General features: G+C 39.7%; 1 protein-coding gene across 1 annotated transcript in view; it reads right to left on the minus strand.

Moving 5' to 3' along the window:
• Positions 1-13,159, minus strand: part of LOC126094905 (centrosomal protein of 135 kDa) — a 402,349-nt gene extending 389,190 nt beyond the window's left edge. Inside the window, exon 1 of the mRNA XM_049909544.1 lies at positions 12,626-13,159. Coding sequence (XP_049765501.1) covers positions 12,626-12,820 — 195 coding nt within the window. The 5' untranslated portion in view covers positions 12,821-13,159. The remainder of the gene's footprint in view (positions 1-12,625) is intronic.
• Positions 13,160-14,113: the final 954 nt, after the last annotated feature.

Genomic DNA, 14,113 nt, shown 5'->3' on the forward strand with positions numbered 1-14,113 from the left:
TCTTTCTGGAATATTCTGCAGTCTGGCGAGCAAGGTGAATGGTGCTCCCCGCAGTTGACGCAGATGGGAGGCGGGGCACATGGAGTATCGGGATGAGATGGGCGTCCGCAATCTCGACATGTGAGGCTGGAAGTGCAGCGGGAAGACATATGGCCGAACTTCCAGCACTTGAAGCACCGCATCGGGGGAGGGATATAGGGCTTGACGTCACATCGGTAGACCATCACCTTGACCTTTTCCGGTAACGTATCACCCTCGAAGGCCAAGATGAAGGCACCGGTAGCAACCTGATTATCCCTCGGACCCCGATGAACGCGCCGGACGAAATGAACATCTCTACGTTCTAAGTTGGCGCGCAGCTCGTCATCAGACTGCAAAAGGAGGTCCCTATGGAAAATAACACCCTGGACCATATTTAAACTCTTATGTGGAGTAATAGTAACGTTAACATCCCCCAACTTGTCACAAGCAAGTAACCTGCGTGACTGGGCGGAGGATGCCGTTTGTATCAGTACTGAGCCAGAGCGCATTTTAGACAAGCCCTCCACCTCCCCAAACTTGTCCTCTAAATGCTCGACGAAGAACTGAGGCTTTGTGGAGAGAAAAGACTCCCCATCAGCTCTCGTGCAAACTAAGAATCGGGGCGAATAACTGTTACCTCCATCCTGGGACTTACGCTCGAAGCCACGGCGTGGCCAGGGAGGGGAACGTTTTCGGATCGTACTTCTGTGCATTAAACTGAGCCCGAGAACGCTTAGAGACTGCTGGCGGCTGGCCGCCAGCGAGAGATGATGTACCACGCTTCATTGCGGGTCATCCGCCCTGATGCCACCTACTCCGACCAAGGGCCCTCCCCACGGGCGCCACCCAGCCGCAGCAATAGCCACCTGGCAGGATGTCCATTGCCGGGAGTCCTGATGCCCCAGGGAGATGGGCATCTACTCCTTGGCATACGTGGGGAGTGAACGGCGCAGGCATCAGTAGAGCGATCCCTGTGTTGTCAGGGGGCTACAACCAAGAGGGTACATGGCGGCCCCACCACAACGGACTGGCTACCGTGCTGGATCTTAGGTGCAAAAATGGCCAAGGTCGTCGTCGCAGTTAAAAAAAACACTGCAGAGTGCAGTGTGGTAATCGCCCAAGAGATCGAAAACGAGCGGGACACCATTGCAACGACGAGAAAGACGGCTAAAGGTCTAATTGCACGACGGATACAGTGCACCACGTAAGGCGCCCTTCCCCAATTGGCTCGCTCTTCGGAATAATTTAGAAAGATGGAGGTCAAACCCGAGAGGGGACCATCACATAAGGCCAAAACATGTGAGACTCCTTTTAGTCGCCTCTTACGACAGGCAGGAATACCGCGGGCCTATTCGAACCCCCGAACCCGCAGGGGTCGGAGTGGCACAGGGATGGACGAGGATGTCATGGAGGTTGAGCAGGCGATCGAGCACCACTTTATGAGGGGTAGGAGGGATCTTGGGAAGGATGTCCCTCACTTCAGGGTATGATGATAGATAATCAAAGCCCTGACAAAAGATATGGTTCAGTTGTCCCAGTCTGGGGTGGTACTGGGTAATGAAGAGGGTGCCTTGTAGCTAGTTCTCGGCGGTTGTGGGATAACAGGGGGTATGTGGGAATATAGCATGAGAAATCTGTTTGCAGAGTACATCTGAGGGATTGCGCCTGTCAGCGAAGGTCTCTGACCTTAAGAATATTGGGCAAGGGAGTTCTCATCTCAGCAGATATGCCTGGATGACCAGGTTGCGCGAAAGGGGGTTTTTTGGTGCGGAAGGGATGGCAGTTGTTGAAATGCAGGTACTGTTGGTTGTATATGGGCTTAATGTGGACAGAGGTGTGGACAGAGCCAAGAGAAAAAGAGGTCAACATCCGAGAAGGTGGCATGCTGGGTTGAGGACAACCAGGTGAAGTGGATGGGAGAGAAGGTGTTGAGGTTGTAAAGGAATAAGGATAGAGTGTCTTGGTCCTGAGTCCAGATCATGAAGATATCGTCAACAAACCTGAACCAGACCAGGGGTATGGCAGTAAAAGGAGGCTAGGAACATTTCCTCTAGATGGTCCATAAATAGGTTTGCATAGGAAGGTGTCATGCAAGTGCTCATGGCTGTGCCGTGGATTTGTTTGTATATCTTCCCTTCAAAGAAGAAATAGTTATGTGTTAGGATAAAGTTAGTAAGACATAAGAGGAATGAGTGAGTCTGAAGAATGATGAGAAGTAGTATTCAATAGCATCGCCCACCCGACCTCCACAACATCCTAGCCCATTCCTGTATCACTCCCAATCCCAGGCCATTGCGAGAGGGGTAATATCCCCACCCAGCACCCCCTATTCCAGTCCTGTCAAAGGCTTATCCTACCAAATCAGAGGCCAGGCCACCTGTGAAAGCATCTATGCTCTTTCTATTGGTATGACTACCCATCAGCTGTCTACCAGAATTAATGGCCACCGCCAAACTGTGGTCAAGAGCAAAGCAGACCACCTGTGGCACAACACAAAGCTGAACATAACATGTTTGATTCAATGGTTACTTCACAATGTGGGCCACCTGAATCCACTTTCCCACCAACAGCTTTTCTGAACTGCTAAGATGGGAGTCATCCTTACAACATATTCCTCCTGAAATTTCATTGCCTCCTCATCCCCCCCCCCCCCCCCCAACAGTTTCTGCCACCTCTGTCCTACACCCAACTCCCAATTCACATCCCCCACCCTCACTGTGCTTGCTCTACACCAGTGCACTCACCAGTCTTTCCTTCTCTCCCCATTGCCACCCCCACACCCTCCACCACTGCCCCTTACATCCTTGTGCTGCTGCCTTCTACAGTAGTCCTTGACAGCACTCTTCTGTCCCCCAGCCATCCCATTCATACTCTACTATCCTTGCCTCTTCCTTGCCCCCACTCCCAATTGCTGCTTCCATTCAATGCAACTGTCATTCCATAACTTATGAGGAAGTAAAACAATACAGCATTTATGAAAAATAACCATTATATCTTCCCATACATCTGCAGCTTGTATGCACATTTACAACCCTGAAAATTTCTTAGGAACAGATGCCAAGTACGAACAGCTCATGGATGATTCCTCTTACTTTTAGGAACAGAAAATTAACAACTGGATCAGGTTTATGAGTTATTGTGGGTGTATAAGAATTTGTATTTACAACTGCTGAAGAAACACTTTTCCCATGGCTAGAAGAGAAAAAGCCTTGGATTCTTTCAAGAAGTGTATCAATCTGCATTCAGTCAACAAATTTATACAAATAAAACCATAGTGGTGTATACATTCACAGTAAAGATGGAGTACATTGCTGTTTTGGTTATTGGTTGTTTGATTAGTGGCTTTAAAAGGGGCTAACCAGTGAGGTGATCAGTTCTTTCTTCCTTTAATAATCAAAGCTCAATTTTATTCCATGAGGAGCAAAGGGATGACAGCCAGTTTAATTTTTAGCAGTATCACCTAGTGAGCAGGGCCAGGTAAGAAGTAATGTGAAGGAAAAACAACTATTAACAAGTAATAAGATACAGTGATGTGTGAGAGATGCACTGGCCACATGGGGCTGGAGACCTTCCATGGCTAGTCTTGTGGCAGGAGGTATGCTTCCACACCCAACTGGCAGTCCCCCTATCACAGATAGAATGCTCCATCACAGGATGGTTAATTATGGAAACAAGTATGAGTACGAAAACATAAAGAGGCCGAATAGGACTTGGGTCAGGTCAGTCTACAGTTCAGGGGCAGAGACAAAGCAACTCCAATATTTAGTTAAAACACTGTGAGAAGAAAAGTGAAAGTAAGACAGCCAGGAGGGAGAGTGAGGAGGGAGAGGTGCACTGGCCACAAGATGTTGGACCACAATGTTCACATAACAGAATAGTAAAAATGTGATGAGAACAGAGCTAAACTTCAAATGATGGTAAATAAACCACTCTCTCTAATAAAATAAGAAACCAAGTTTGCCATGTGGGCACCATCATTGAACAGTGGAGGCAGTGACTTGAGTATCTTTGTTTACCACAAGGCAGTGAAGTTAAGACACTGACAAGGCATCCATAGTCCACCAACAGAGAGGGTGTCACAACACCATCTGAGGATTTCAGCACAAGTCAGCCAGTGTGGCCTATACAGAACTGGCAAAGGAGAGTCAGTTTCCCTAAGAAAGATGAAGGGAGCTCACCAAGTGGGTTTGGACCCTTTTATTACTCCTAGACTTCTTGTTGTGACAATAAGTGTCATTCTCCCTTTCATGCCTCCAAAAGTGGAAGATACAGTGTCAACCACAAGTCTGATTCCAGCATACTCATCTCCAATACTTCCATTTTACTAGCTCCCTTTGCTAACTGACCTGAAAGCTTGTTCCCCAGAGTGTTTAATCAGATTCCTCATATTCACGGTAGAATTGTGAAATGATCGTACAGGAAAATCCCCACTTCATCGCTACACTGGAGATGCCGTATCCCATCGCTTGTGCACTGACTATAACATCACGTTCAAAATCACTTAAATCTTGATAACCTGCCATTATAGCAGCAGTAACCGATCCAACAACTGCAACAATCACTTGTTATCTTATGTAGACATTGCTGACTACAGAACCATATTCTGCCTGTTTAAATATCTCTGTTTTTGAATCTGCATGCCTCAACCAGTTCCTTTGGTGCTTCAGTGTGTATGAGTGAAGAAAAGAAAGTTTGGAAAAAGCAATTAGGCAGTGACGATAAGTGCCCCCACGGAAAAGACAGATCATAACTAAGGAATCCTTGCTACAGACCAAGTCTGAGAAACTTGATAATCAGAGACAGGAATGTAGCATGGGAAAGGATGGAGTATCGCAATGACTACGAGCTCCATGCCCACCAAGCATGTACTTATGAAGTCACGATTTTAGTGAAAACTCTGATATGTCATCTGCAGATAATGGATGGAGACCTCCAGAGGATCAACATTTGGTGCAGGAACTGACAGTTGACCCTCAACATTAGTAAATGTAACACACTGTCCACCAATGACAGGAACAGCCACCATGGTTCAATTACAAGATAGGCAAAAGATTCAATGGGAACTGCATCAACTAAAGTATTTTGGAATATCTGTCTAGAGTGATATGGAAAGACCACATAAAAGTAGTTTTAGGAGAATCAGATGACAATGTAAATAGAAGAATTTTAAGGATTCTTGAGTACTGCTCGTCAGCCTGGTATCCTAATCACATATGATTATAGAGGGGATCCAACAAAGGCAGTCACTAAGAAAGAGGCATAATGCAGTATCAAGATGTTTACTATGCCATAATTAAATTCTGAGAGTGTACATTCTCTTTACTTCCTAAAATGTATATTTAACCAAAAAAATTCTTCATATGAAAATCAGAAATATTAAAGCTCACATTGAGACATACTGACACAATCATCCTACCTGCAAACTGTTCAAGACAAACAAGGCATGGGATAAATCATAGAACTATGAGAAGTCCTCTTTTCCATACAACAGAATTTGGCTTGTCGTGTATAAATATGGATGTTTTCTTCAGTAGCAGCCGTTGCTGTGTATCTGGACTCACCCATCCCAAGAAATTTATATTGTGTTTGCTCTTTGAAACCAATAAGACTGACTGTGAAGGGAGGAAAATCACCAAACGGCATATGCAACTGTTCAGTACATTTTATGTCACTACAGCTGCTTTTAAAAAAAGTGCATTGTTGACTTATTGATCAGTTACAATGTTTTATTCAGGCTGAGGAGAACAAATAACTGAACTTTCTCACGTAAAATTATCTAGTGACAATCTATTTGTAAATGGAATGGTTCCAGTCAAGATGCAGATAGTCTAGTCCACAGAAAGAGCAAGCCTCCAGTTAATGCTTCTTTTTTCTATCTTCTTTTGCTTTCACATGTATTTTGTTTTTGGAAACAGGTATCTTCATTTCCTAGCAATTATTCCAATAACTTACCACAGCAATTTTCACTAAAAATGAAAAGGAATTACAATATAGGTAAGTATGTATAATGGAAAACATGCTGATGTTTGGAACAGCATTTATATAAACAAAACAAAAAATCATTGCTAGTATAACAGAAATTTAAGATTCTAGCAAAGAAATCATGAACGTTAGGGAGCAAACTTGGATTCAGACCATTACCTTTCTAAAATTAAGTTCAAAGTCATCCCAAACAGGAAACGCAGCATGAAACAAATTAAGGGTCTGAAGTATAGCACAGAAAAGATATTAAAGTCAGATGAATTCACAAAAGCAACAGAAACCATTCAGACACAAAGCTGGGGGGATAGCAAGGAAAACCTCATTACTACAGCTGAACGGATAGCACCTAACAAAAAAAGTAAAAAACATGCCTGGTGGTCGCTGGAATGTGATGCCCTCATTGAAACAAGAAAACAGGCATGGCAAAATTGGCAATCACAGAAAACAGAAGAAAGTAGACTGAATTTCATTACAGTTAGAAAACTAGTAGATAAAAATATAAAAAGGATTAAGAAGACACATGAAAATAAAACTCTCCTCCAAATTGATGAAGAATTTGCTAAAAACAACACAAGGAGCTTTTACAGAACTTTCAAACAAAGGTTATCAAGATACAAAGCACCCACCCTCCAATTTCGAGATGTAAATGGGACCATCGCTCACAACAACACGGAAAACTGCAAAATACTAGCAGGCTACTTTGAGAAACTCTTGAATTGTGAATCCATCCTTGAAAAATTTGAATCCATCCCAAACAACCGTGAGAAGCCGGATTCAGAACCACCGACGACTGAAGAACTACAGAAGGTTATTTCAGAACTTAAAAACAACAAGGCGTCCGGAGAAAATCAAATAGTGGCCAAACTATGGAAAAAGGCTGACAAAAATGCAGTTACATCCCTAAAGTGTGTTTTCGATCAAATCTGGAAAGAAGAAGAGATCCCCGCAGAATGGAGAACAGCTCTCATCCACCCTATCCACAAGAAAGGTTTGAAGACAGACCCCAACAATTACAGAGGAATATCACTGCTGGATATAACGTACAAGATTCTTTCTAAAGTCCTTTTGAACAGGGTAGAGCCACAATTGGATCCGCAAATCGGGGAATACCAGGAAGGTTTTAGAAAGGGTAGATCATGTTCGGAACAAATACTAAACCTCAAAAACGTTATGGCATACCAAAAATCAAGGGCAAAGACATATGTAATCTCCATTGATTTAAAAAAATCATATGATTCGATTGATAGAGAATCTCTGTTATCAGTCCTGGAAGAAATGGGTTTGGATAAGAAAACAACTAATATTATAAAAGCGACCCTTACAAATACATTTTCGAAAGTTAAATTTATGGGTGAACTATCGGAACCCTTTGAAATAAAAAAAAAAGGGAGTGTGACAGGGCGATGGGCTCTCACCGTTGCTGTTCAATTGTGCGCTTGAGAAAGTAGTCAGAGAATGGAACACAAATATTAAGAGTGGTATAAGACTGGGTTGCAAAAAGAAGAACCTCAAAGTAAATTGCATTGCTTTTGCAGATAATATGGCCCTGTTTGCTGAAACAATGGAAGAAGCACGGGAGCAAATCCTTGAACTAAAGAAACAAGCAGCTAAAATTGGTCTTCACCTCTCCTCTGAAAATACTAAGATATTGACAAACATTAAGCACTCATGTAAATACCTCAAAGTTCAAGAACAGAAGATTGAAATAGTAAAATAATTCAAATATCTCGGAGAATGGATTAGTTGGAATGCTGGGGAAAGCAAAGCAATGGAATCCAGAAAAAATAAACTTGAATTGGCCTTCCAACTAACAAAAAATCCCTTTCATGGGGGTCCAAAATTACACATTACAAGACACTCATTAAGCCAGAAGCACTGTATGCAGCAGAAACACTTAACATGAATTTCAAAGGCCAAATGGAGAAACTTGAAGTAAAGGAAAGAAAAATTTTAAGAAAAATCATTGGGCCAAAATTTCAAAACAATAAGATTATATACATCAAAAATGAAACTCTCTACAAGAAAATTGGAAAACTTTCAGATTCTATGCAAAAAAGGAGAATAAATTTTTATGGTCATCTTCTCAGAATGAATTCCAACAGATTAACTAAACAAATCTTTGACTTCTTCCATAACTGAAAAACGAAGCCCAACTGGTTTAAAGAAACTGAGAAAGACCTAGTGGAATTAAATATTTCAGAAAATTCACTTATTGATCGAACTGCTAAATTAATTACTAAAGATGAAAACATAAGGATCCAAGACAAATCCACACAAAAGTCCAAATCCTTCACCTCTGAAGTAGAGAGGAAAAGAAGATCAGAAAGAATGAAGAAATACTGGGCCCTAAGAAAAGAACAACGCACAAAGAAATGATTGATCCAGCGTACCCCAAAGAGGGTGAAACGAAAGAAGAAGAAGAAGAAGAAGAAGAAGAAGAATTTAAAGAGAAATTGGAAAGTGAAGAATACAAGCTACACCTATACAAAGTGCCCCATACATATAAATGATGACAACAGAAGAGCTCTGCAGCAAGAAAATCAAGTTTGAGATCTTTGCAATCAGAAATCTCTGACATACTTAAAAACAATGTTAGAATACTTCTTGGTGACTGCAATGAGCAACCTGAGAAGTAAAAGGAGATTCAGAGTATTGTAGTTGAATATCCAGCACACTTAAGAACAGACACAAATTATAAAACACCTCAATATGAGTAAAATATTCGAGTTAAAACCAATGTCCATACATTTTCGAAAGTTACCAAGAAAAGGCAAAACTTTGATATCCCCAAATCCAAACCTAGGAGGCTACTTTAAACTGGGTCACATAGCCTTATTCAAAATGAGTACCGTGGAAATTGTAAACTTTAAAGTAATCAGATTTTTGATTCAGATCATTCTCTCCTCTATATTTGGTTTCTCCAATCTAAAACGAAAAAGACAACCAAGAAAGATGTTGGACACAACTCCACTACAGCTAACATCACAATAAAAATTATAGAAAAATGTGGAGATGGCATTGAAACAACAAAAGAGTTGATGATATGAAACCCAGGTACAAATTACTAATGCAGCAGAGAAAAGTTTAGGGCCAGTCAAGAATTTTTTTAAAAAAAGAGCACGTGAATAAGGTGTGTGAGAAAGAATTAGAAAAAAGTGCATAAAATGGAGATGTTCAAAAAATAACACTTACAACAATTCAGACAACAAAGAGAAAACACCAAAAATAATCTGGTAAATCAAAATAATCAAGTCATAAAATCTTAGCGTATGGAAACACTAGAAAATTTCGTCAAAAATAATGTCTACTAGAAATTTTTACTGAACTTTTAAATATAGGCCTATACTTAAAAGACACAATGCACCAAGCAAATGCTTCAGAGATAAATATGGCAAAAGAGGATTAAATAACAAAGAAAATTGTGAAATATTAGCAGGTCCAACAGTCAAATTGGAATTTCCAGTCTACCACAAAATCTGGAGGAAGATTTCCCACCAACAGTGCAAGAAATTCATGAACACATCAAGACACTCAAAAACAACAAAGAAACTGGTGGAGATTCCTTTTCAGCAGAATTATTGAAAAAGATTTTAAAAAATTATAAAAAACCTACAACTTGTTTTTGAGAAAGTTTGAAAAAAATTTAAAAAATTACCATTACAGAAAAAGGGGAAAGAGACAAAACGTCAAAAATTATAGAAGACTGTCACTTCTACCATTGGGATACAAAATGTTGGGGGCGACAGAAGCGTCCGATCCCGCGTGTCGGCTTTGACCCGTGACGTAAGGGTGTTGTCGTGTGTGACGTCATGACGGCGCAGAGTTTGGTTTGAGTGTGGCTGTCTCCAGTTCTGTTTTATCTTATTTTATTTACTTTTCTGATCTGTTCGTTCTATCTCGTGAGATTTTTTTTTTAAATTTAAAAACACTTATTACTTATTTTAATTATCTGTTTCCTCCAATTTCTATTTTAGTTTATTATATTTATCTTTCTGATCTGTTCGTTCCATCCCGTGAGATTTTTTTTTTTTTTTTTTTTTTTAAAGACAAAAAACACTAATCAGCTACTGAAGCATCTTTATCTTCTATGGGTTGCAGGGGTTACGACCCCTGGGGAGGTGGGTGGGTATTCATGCATGGCTGTCTTCACTTACACGTTGTAGCTACGCAAGGCGTCTAAATTTGTTTATATTTAGTTTGCCCCCCACCAAAAGCACCCCATTTCCCGCGCTTGTCCCATTAGTGTCATTAGGCTTCTTATGGAAAGAGTGTGTGTGTGTGTGTGTGTGTGTGTGTGTGTGTGTGTGTGTGTGTGTGTGTGTGTGTGTGTGTGTGTGTTTTTGTTTGCGCCATATTTATATGGGTCAAAGCAGATGGGCGGGATCGGACGCTTCCGTATTTCCAAATGTTGTTATAAATTCTGTCGGACACTGCTATAGAACTTTGAACAAACAACTGTTAAAATATCAGTGTGGTTTTGGAAAGGGAAGATTCTGTACAGCACAAATTTTTAATTTAAAATCAATAATTCACCACAGAATGTTAACTAGCAAACCTATAATCATGTCATTTATTGATTTTTAAGAAAGCATTTGATTTGGTAGACAGTGATACATGAGATAAAAACAGTAGGGAGTTTGGTGTTAAAGTAAAATTAGCAAACAATTTGTGAAACTTCAAGAGAGGTGATACCTAAAGTTTAGAAAAAATTGTAAGGATCTGAAATTTGAAAAAAAAAAAAAAAAGGAAGGAGAACAACCAATAATTCTGGGAAGGAAAGCAAATGGAATTAAGGTACACTGCCTGAGTTTTGCAAAAGATTTTGCAATGCTTTCAGAAAATCTGACAGAAGCAGTTATTCAAATAAATTTTCTGGTAAAAATAGCGAATACAACATAAGCTGAAAAAAATGCATAACAAATATTTAAAAAATGTACAAAAATCCACAGAAATACAAATATGTAAAATAGAGTGAGTAAGTAAAGTTAAATACATTGGAGAAATCATGCAACAAAATGGACAAGAAAAATTTACAATAGACTCGAAGAGTTAACAAAATGGAATGAGCATATGATATGATAAAGAATGTTTATAACAAGGAATGTGTATGTAGAAAAACAAAACATTACACCAGAGTGGTATGACCAGAACATTCATTCATTTGAATGTGAATGCCTAGCAATGAACTACAAGCTGGCAGACTAACGGTATTTAAAAGGCTCGTTGGAAAATGAGAAGTAATGAGGTGATCTGCAAAAATATAGAAAAAATATCAGAAGTATTGGCTAAGCGAAGATTAATTTTCTACTGAATGAATACGAACAGCCTAAGAAAACCAATATTCCTGTATTTCTGTAAGAAGAACTCAACAATAGCGTGATTACAGAAGTATGGAAAGGAGTAGAAAGAAACATCAAAGAATCAGAAATAATAGAAAGAGACCTTTTTAAGAAACAAATACTAAATTTTTTAGGCTTTCAGAGTAGAAGTCAGGAACAACATGGACAGAAGAGAGGAAAAGACAACATGGAGATAAAACAAGTGACTACTGGCAAAATAGGAAACATACAAAGGAAGGAACTGAAGTTGTTATGTGATCCTGTTGGTAAAAACAAACACACACACACACACACACACACACACACACACACACACACACACAAACAAATTACATATAATTCAATGCAAATCCAAGGCAATGACTTTTCCAGCAACGACATTCTTCTCTTCTAAATGCACTAGATCAACAGGAACAACACCACACACATTCCTAAATTCTGCTTCCATATGAAGATTTTTTATAAAAAGCTGTAACTGGAGAGGAAGTGAGCACAGACAGCCATCATGAAGCCACACACACAGTAATGCATAATAGCAGGCAGCAATCATCAAGTAACAATAAGTCATTTAAATAACATCCAGTTCAAGAATCATTTTTCACTGAAAAAATGAAATGAGTGTTCCGTTGTAAATTGACACTTTCCTCAGATAGGGAAATTCCCTCCTATGAATAGTAATCTCAAACGTTGAAACATACCAGTAAAAAAAATGTAAACAATTTTGAATTGAAGATCTGTTTCCTGTTTTAAAACTGGCCGCGAATTTTCACAGAGTTTTTATTTTGCACCTTTTTAGTGATCTATGGTTTTGTGTAACGCAAAGAGAATATATTTGCATAAGAACCCTTTTAAGGTGCTTAACAAAAATACGAACGTATCAGTGTAACTGTATTAAAATCAGTGTGCACATAAATGTTTGTCGTGTTTCCCGGTACAGTGGAACGGTATAGTGTACAGTCAAATGCTGTGGTGTAAGAGCTTTACTAATTAATGTGATTGTCATTACTAACAAATATGAATAATTTTTAACTCTGTAAATCTGCAAAGTTGCCACGGTATCACACTGGCCATATGCTTTCGCATGTTTTCCTCTCTCAAGTGATCGCAATTTTGAGCTTCATCTCCGTGCAACATTTATCATGATCTGGATCATCAGCAACTACGTATTATGTCAACACATCAAGAAATTTGTAGGCCAGCGTCAACACACTAATGTCCATCTAAATATGAATATCAAACTAAGCCAAAGTATTGCAAAGTCTCTGGGACCTGGCGACGCTCACCTCGAGAGTTTTTTGAGCAAGTTCTTTATAATGTCTTAAGCTTTCCGTAGTATGCAGCAAATCAGAAAGTAAAGCCTCGACAAGATGTAACGAGTCTGTACCCAAACTCTGATGGTATCCCAGCTCATCTAAATTTCTACGTAGATTGGCGTACTTCTTTTCTTTCAGATTCAATTCGGGCATCATGACGTTCATTTATAAATACAACACTTTATACTTTGCAAAAACTGGCGTTTTTTTAGTTATCTTCCGAATGCTACCTTACAGTTTACAGTGAAACTATTTATAAAATTCTTCTTTCTTTAGCAGTGTTGTATATTGACGGCAAATTCTGCTAGCTACGAGGGTAAACACTCTACGAAAAACACAACGTGAAGCACTTCAGTCACACGAATCTTGTCCTTTTAAGTGTTTAAGTTGTAAAAACGTTTTCATAATGAATATCGAACTTTCTTCAAGCCTCAAGGGTCAATAACAATATTTAGAAAAAGCGCACTTTGTTCACAACCTCAAACTCGCCCCTACTTCCGAAATACACTTAACACTTGTCAAATTTCAGTCGCGCGGGCCGATAAACATTTGAAAAAGAAAGCATCAAGTCAGCCAACATTTGAAAACTTATTATGTTTCGAAAACTTTTACTATGATAAAAAAATTAATAATGGAGCTCTATCAGTCATTACTAGGATTTCATAAAAGTACTCGTCTTCGTTGTTTTTGCCTATTAAATTTCCAACCGATACTGTTTGAAAGCCGAATACATTCACTCCGGTCTGTTGGGGACTCCGAATGGCAGTGACTCTTATGAGCCACGACACATCACAGGGATCGATTAGCTGTTGAATAGAAGTAATAGTAGTAGAACTAGCGAGGTAATTGTTTTATTAGCCCGTGAATCCTTGTAGAAGGATATTGAACATATTAGGGTGTTAGTTGAAAAACATGCAACATAATTCTTACATATCGGCATTTACATAAGTACGTAGACAATTTGATAAGGATGGGCCGTTGCATTACAGTAGGAATTATGCCAGCATTTACTTAAATTAATTTACAGAAACCACTGAAACCCTAAATCAGTATGGCCGTATGGAGACTGGAGCCCCCATCCTCCCACATACAAAATCAATCAGCAGAAAGCTAATTTCAGACGTAGTAAGAAATGGATCAACAGAGATATCATGAACGATAGAGAAGATTTAAAAGAATCGTATGGAAGACTTTTTTATCAGTCGTCTAAATGATTTGATGCCGCCCGCCACAATTTCCCCTCCTGCGCCAATCTCTTTATCTCAAAGTGGCACTTGCAACCTACGTACTCAGTACTTCCTGGATGTAATCAAATCTCTGTTTTCCTCTACTGCTTTTATCTGCTACAGCTCCATCTAGTACCGCGGAAGTTATTACGTGATGTATTAACAGATGTCCTACCATCCTGTCCGTTCTACTTGTCAGTGTTTTCCATACACTCCTTGCCTCCCCTATTCT

Source organism: Schistocerca cancellata, chromosome 8, assembly GCF_023864275.1.
Source record: "Schistocerca cancellata isolate TAMUIC-IGC-003103 chromosome 8, iqSchCanc2.1, whole genome shotgun sequence".
Taxonomy (NCBI): Eukaryota; Metazoa; Arthropoda; class Insecta; order Orthoptera; family Acrididae; genus Schistocerca; species Schistocerca cancellata.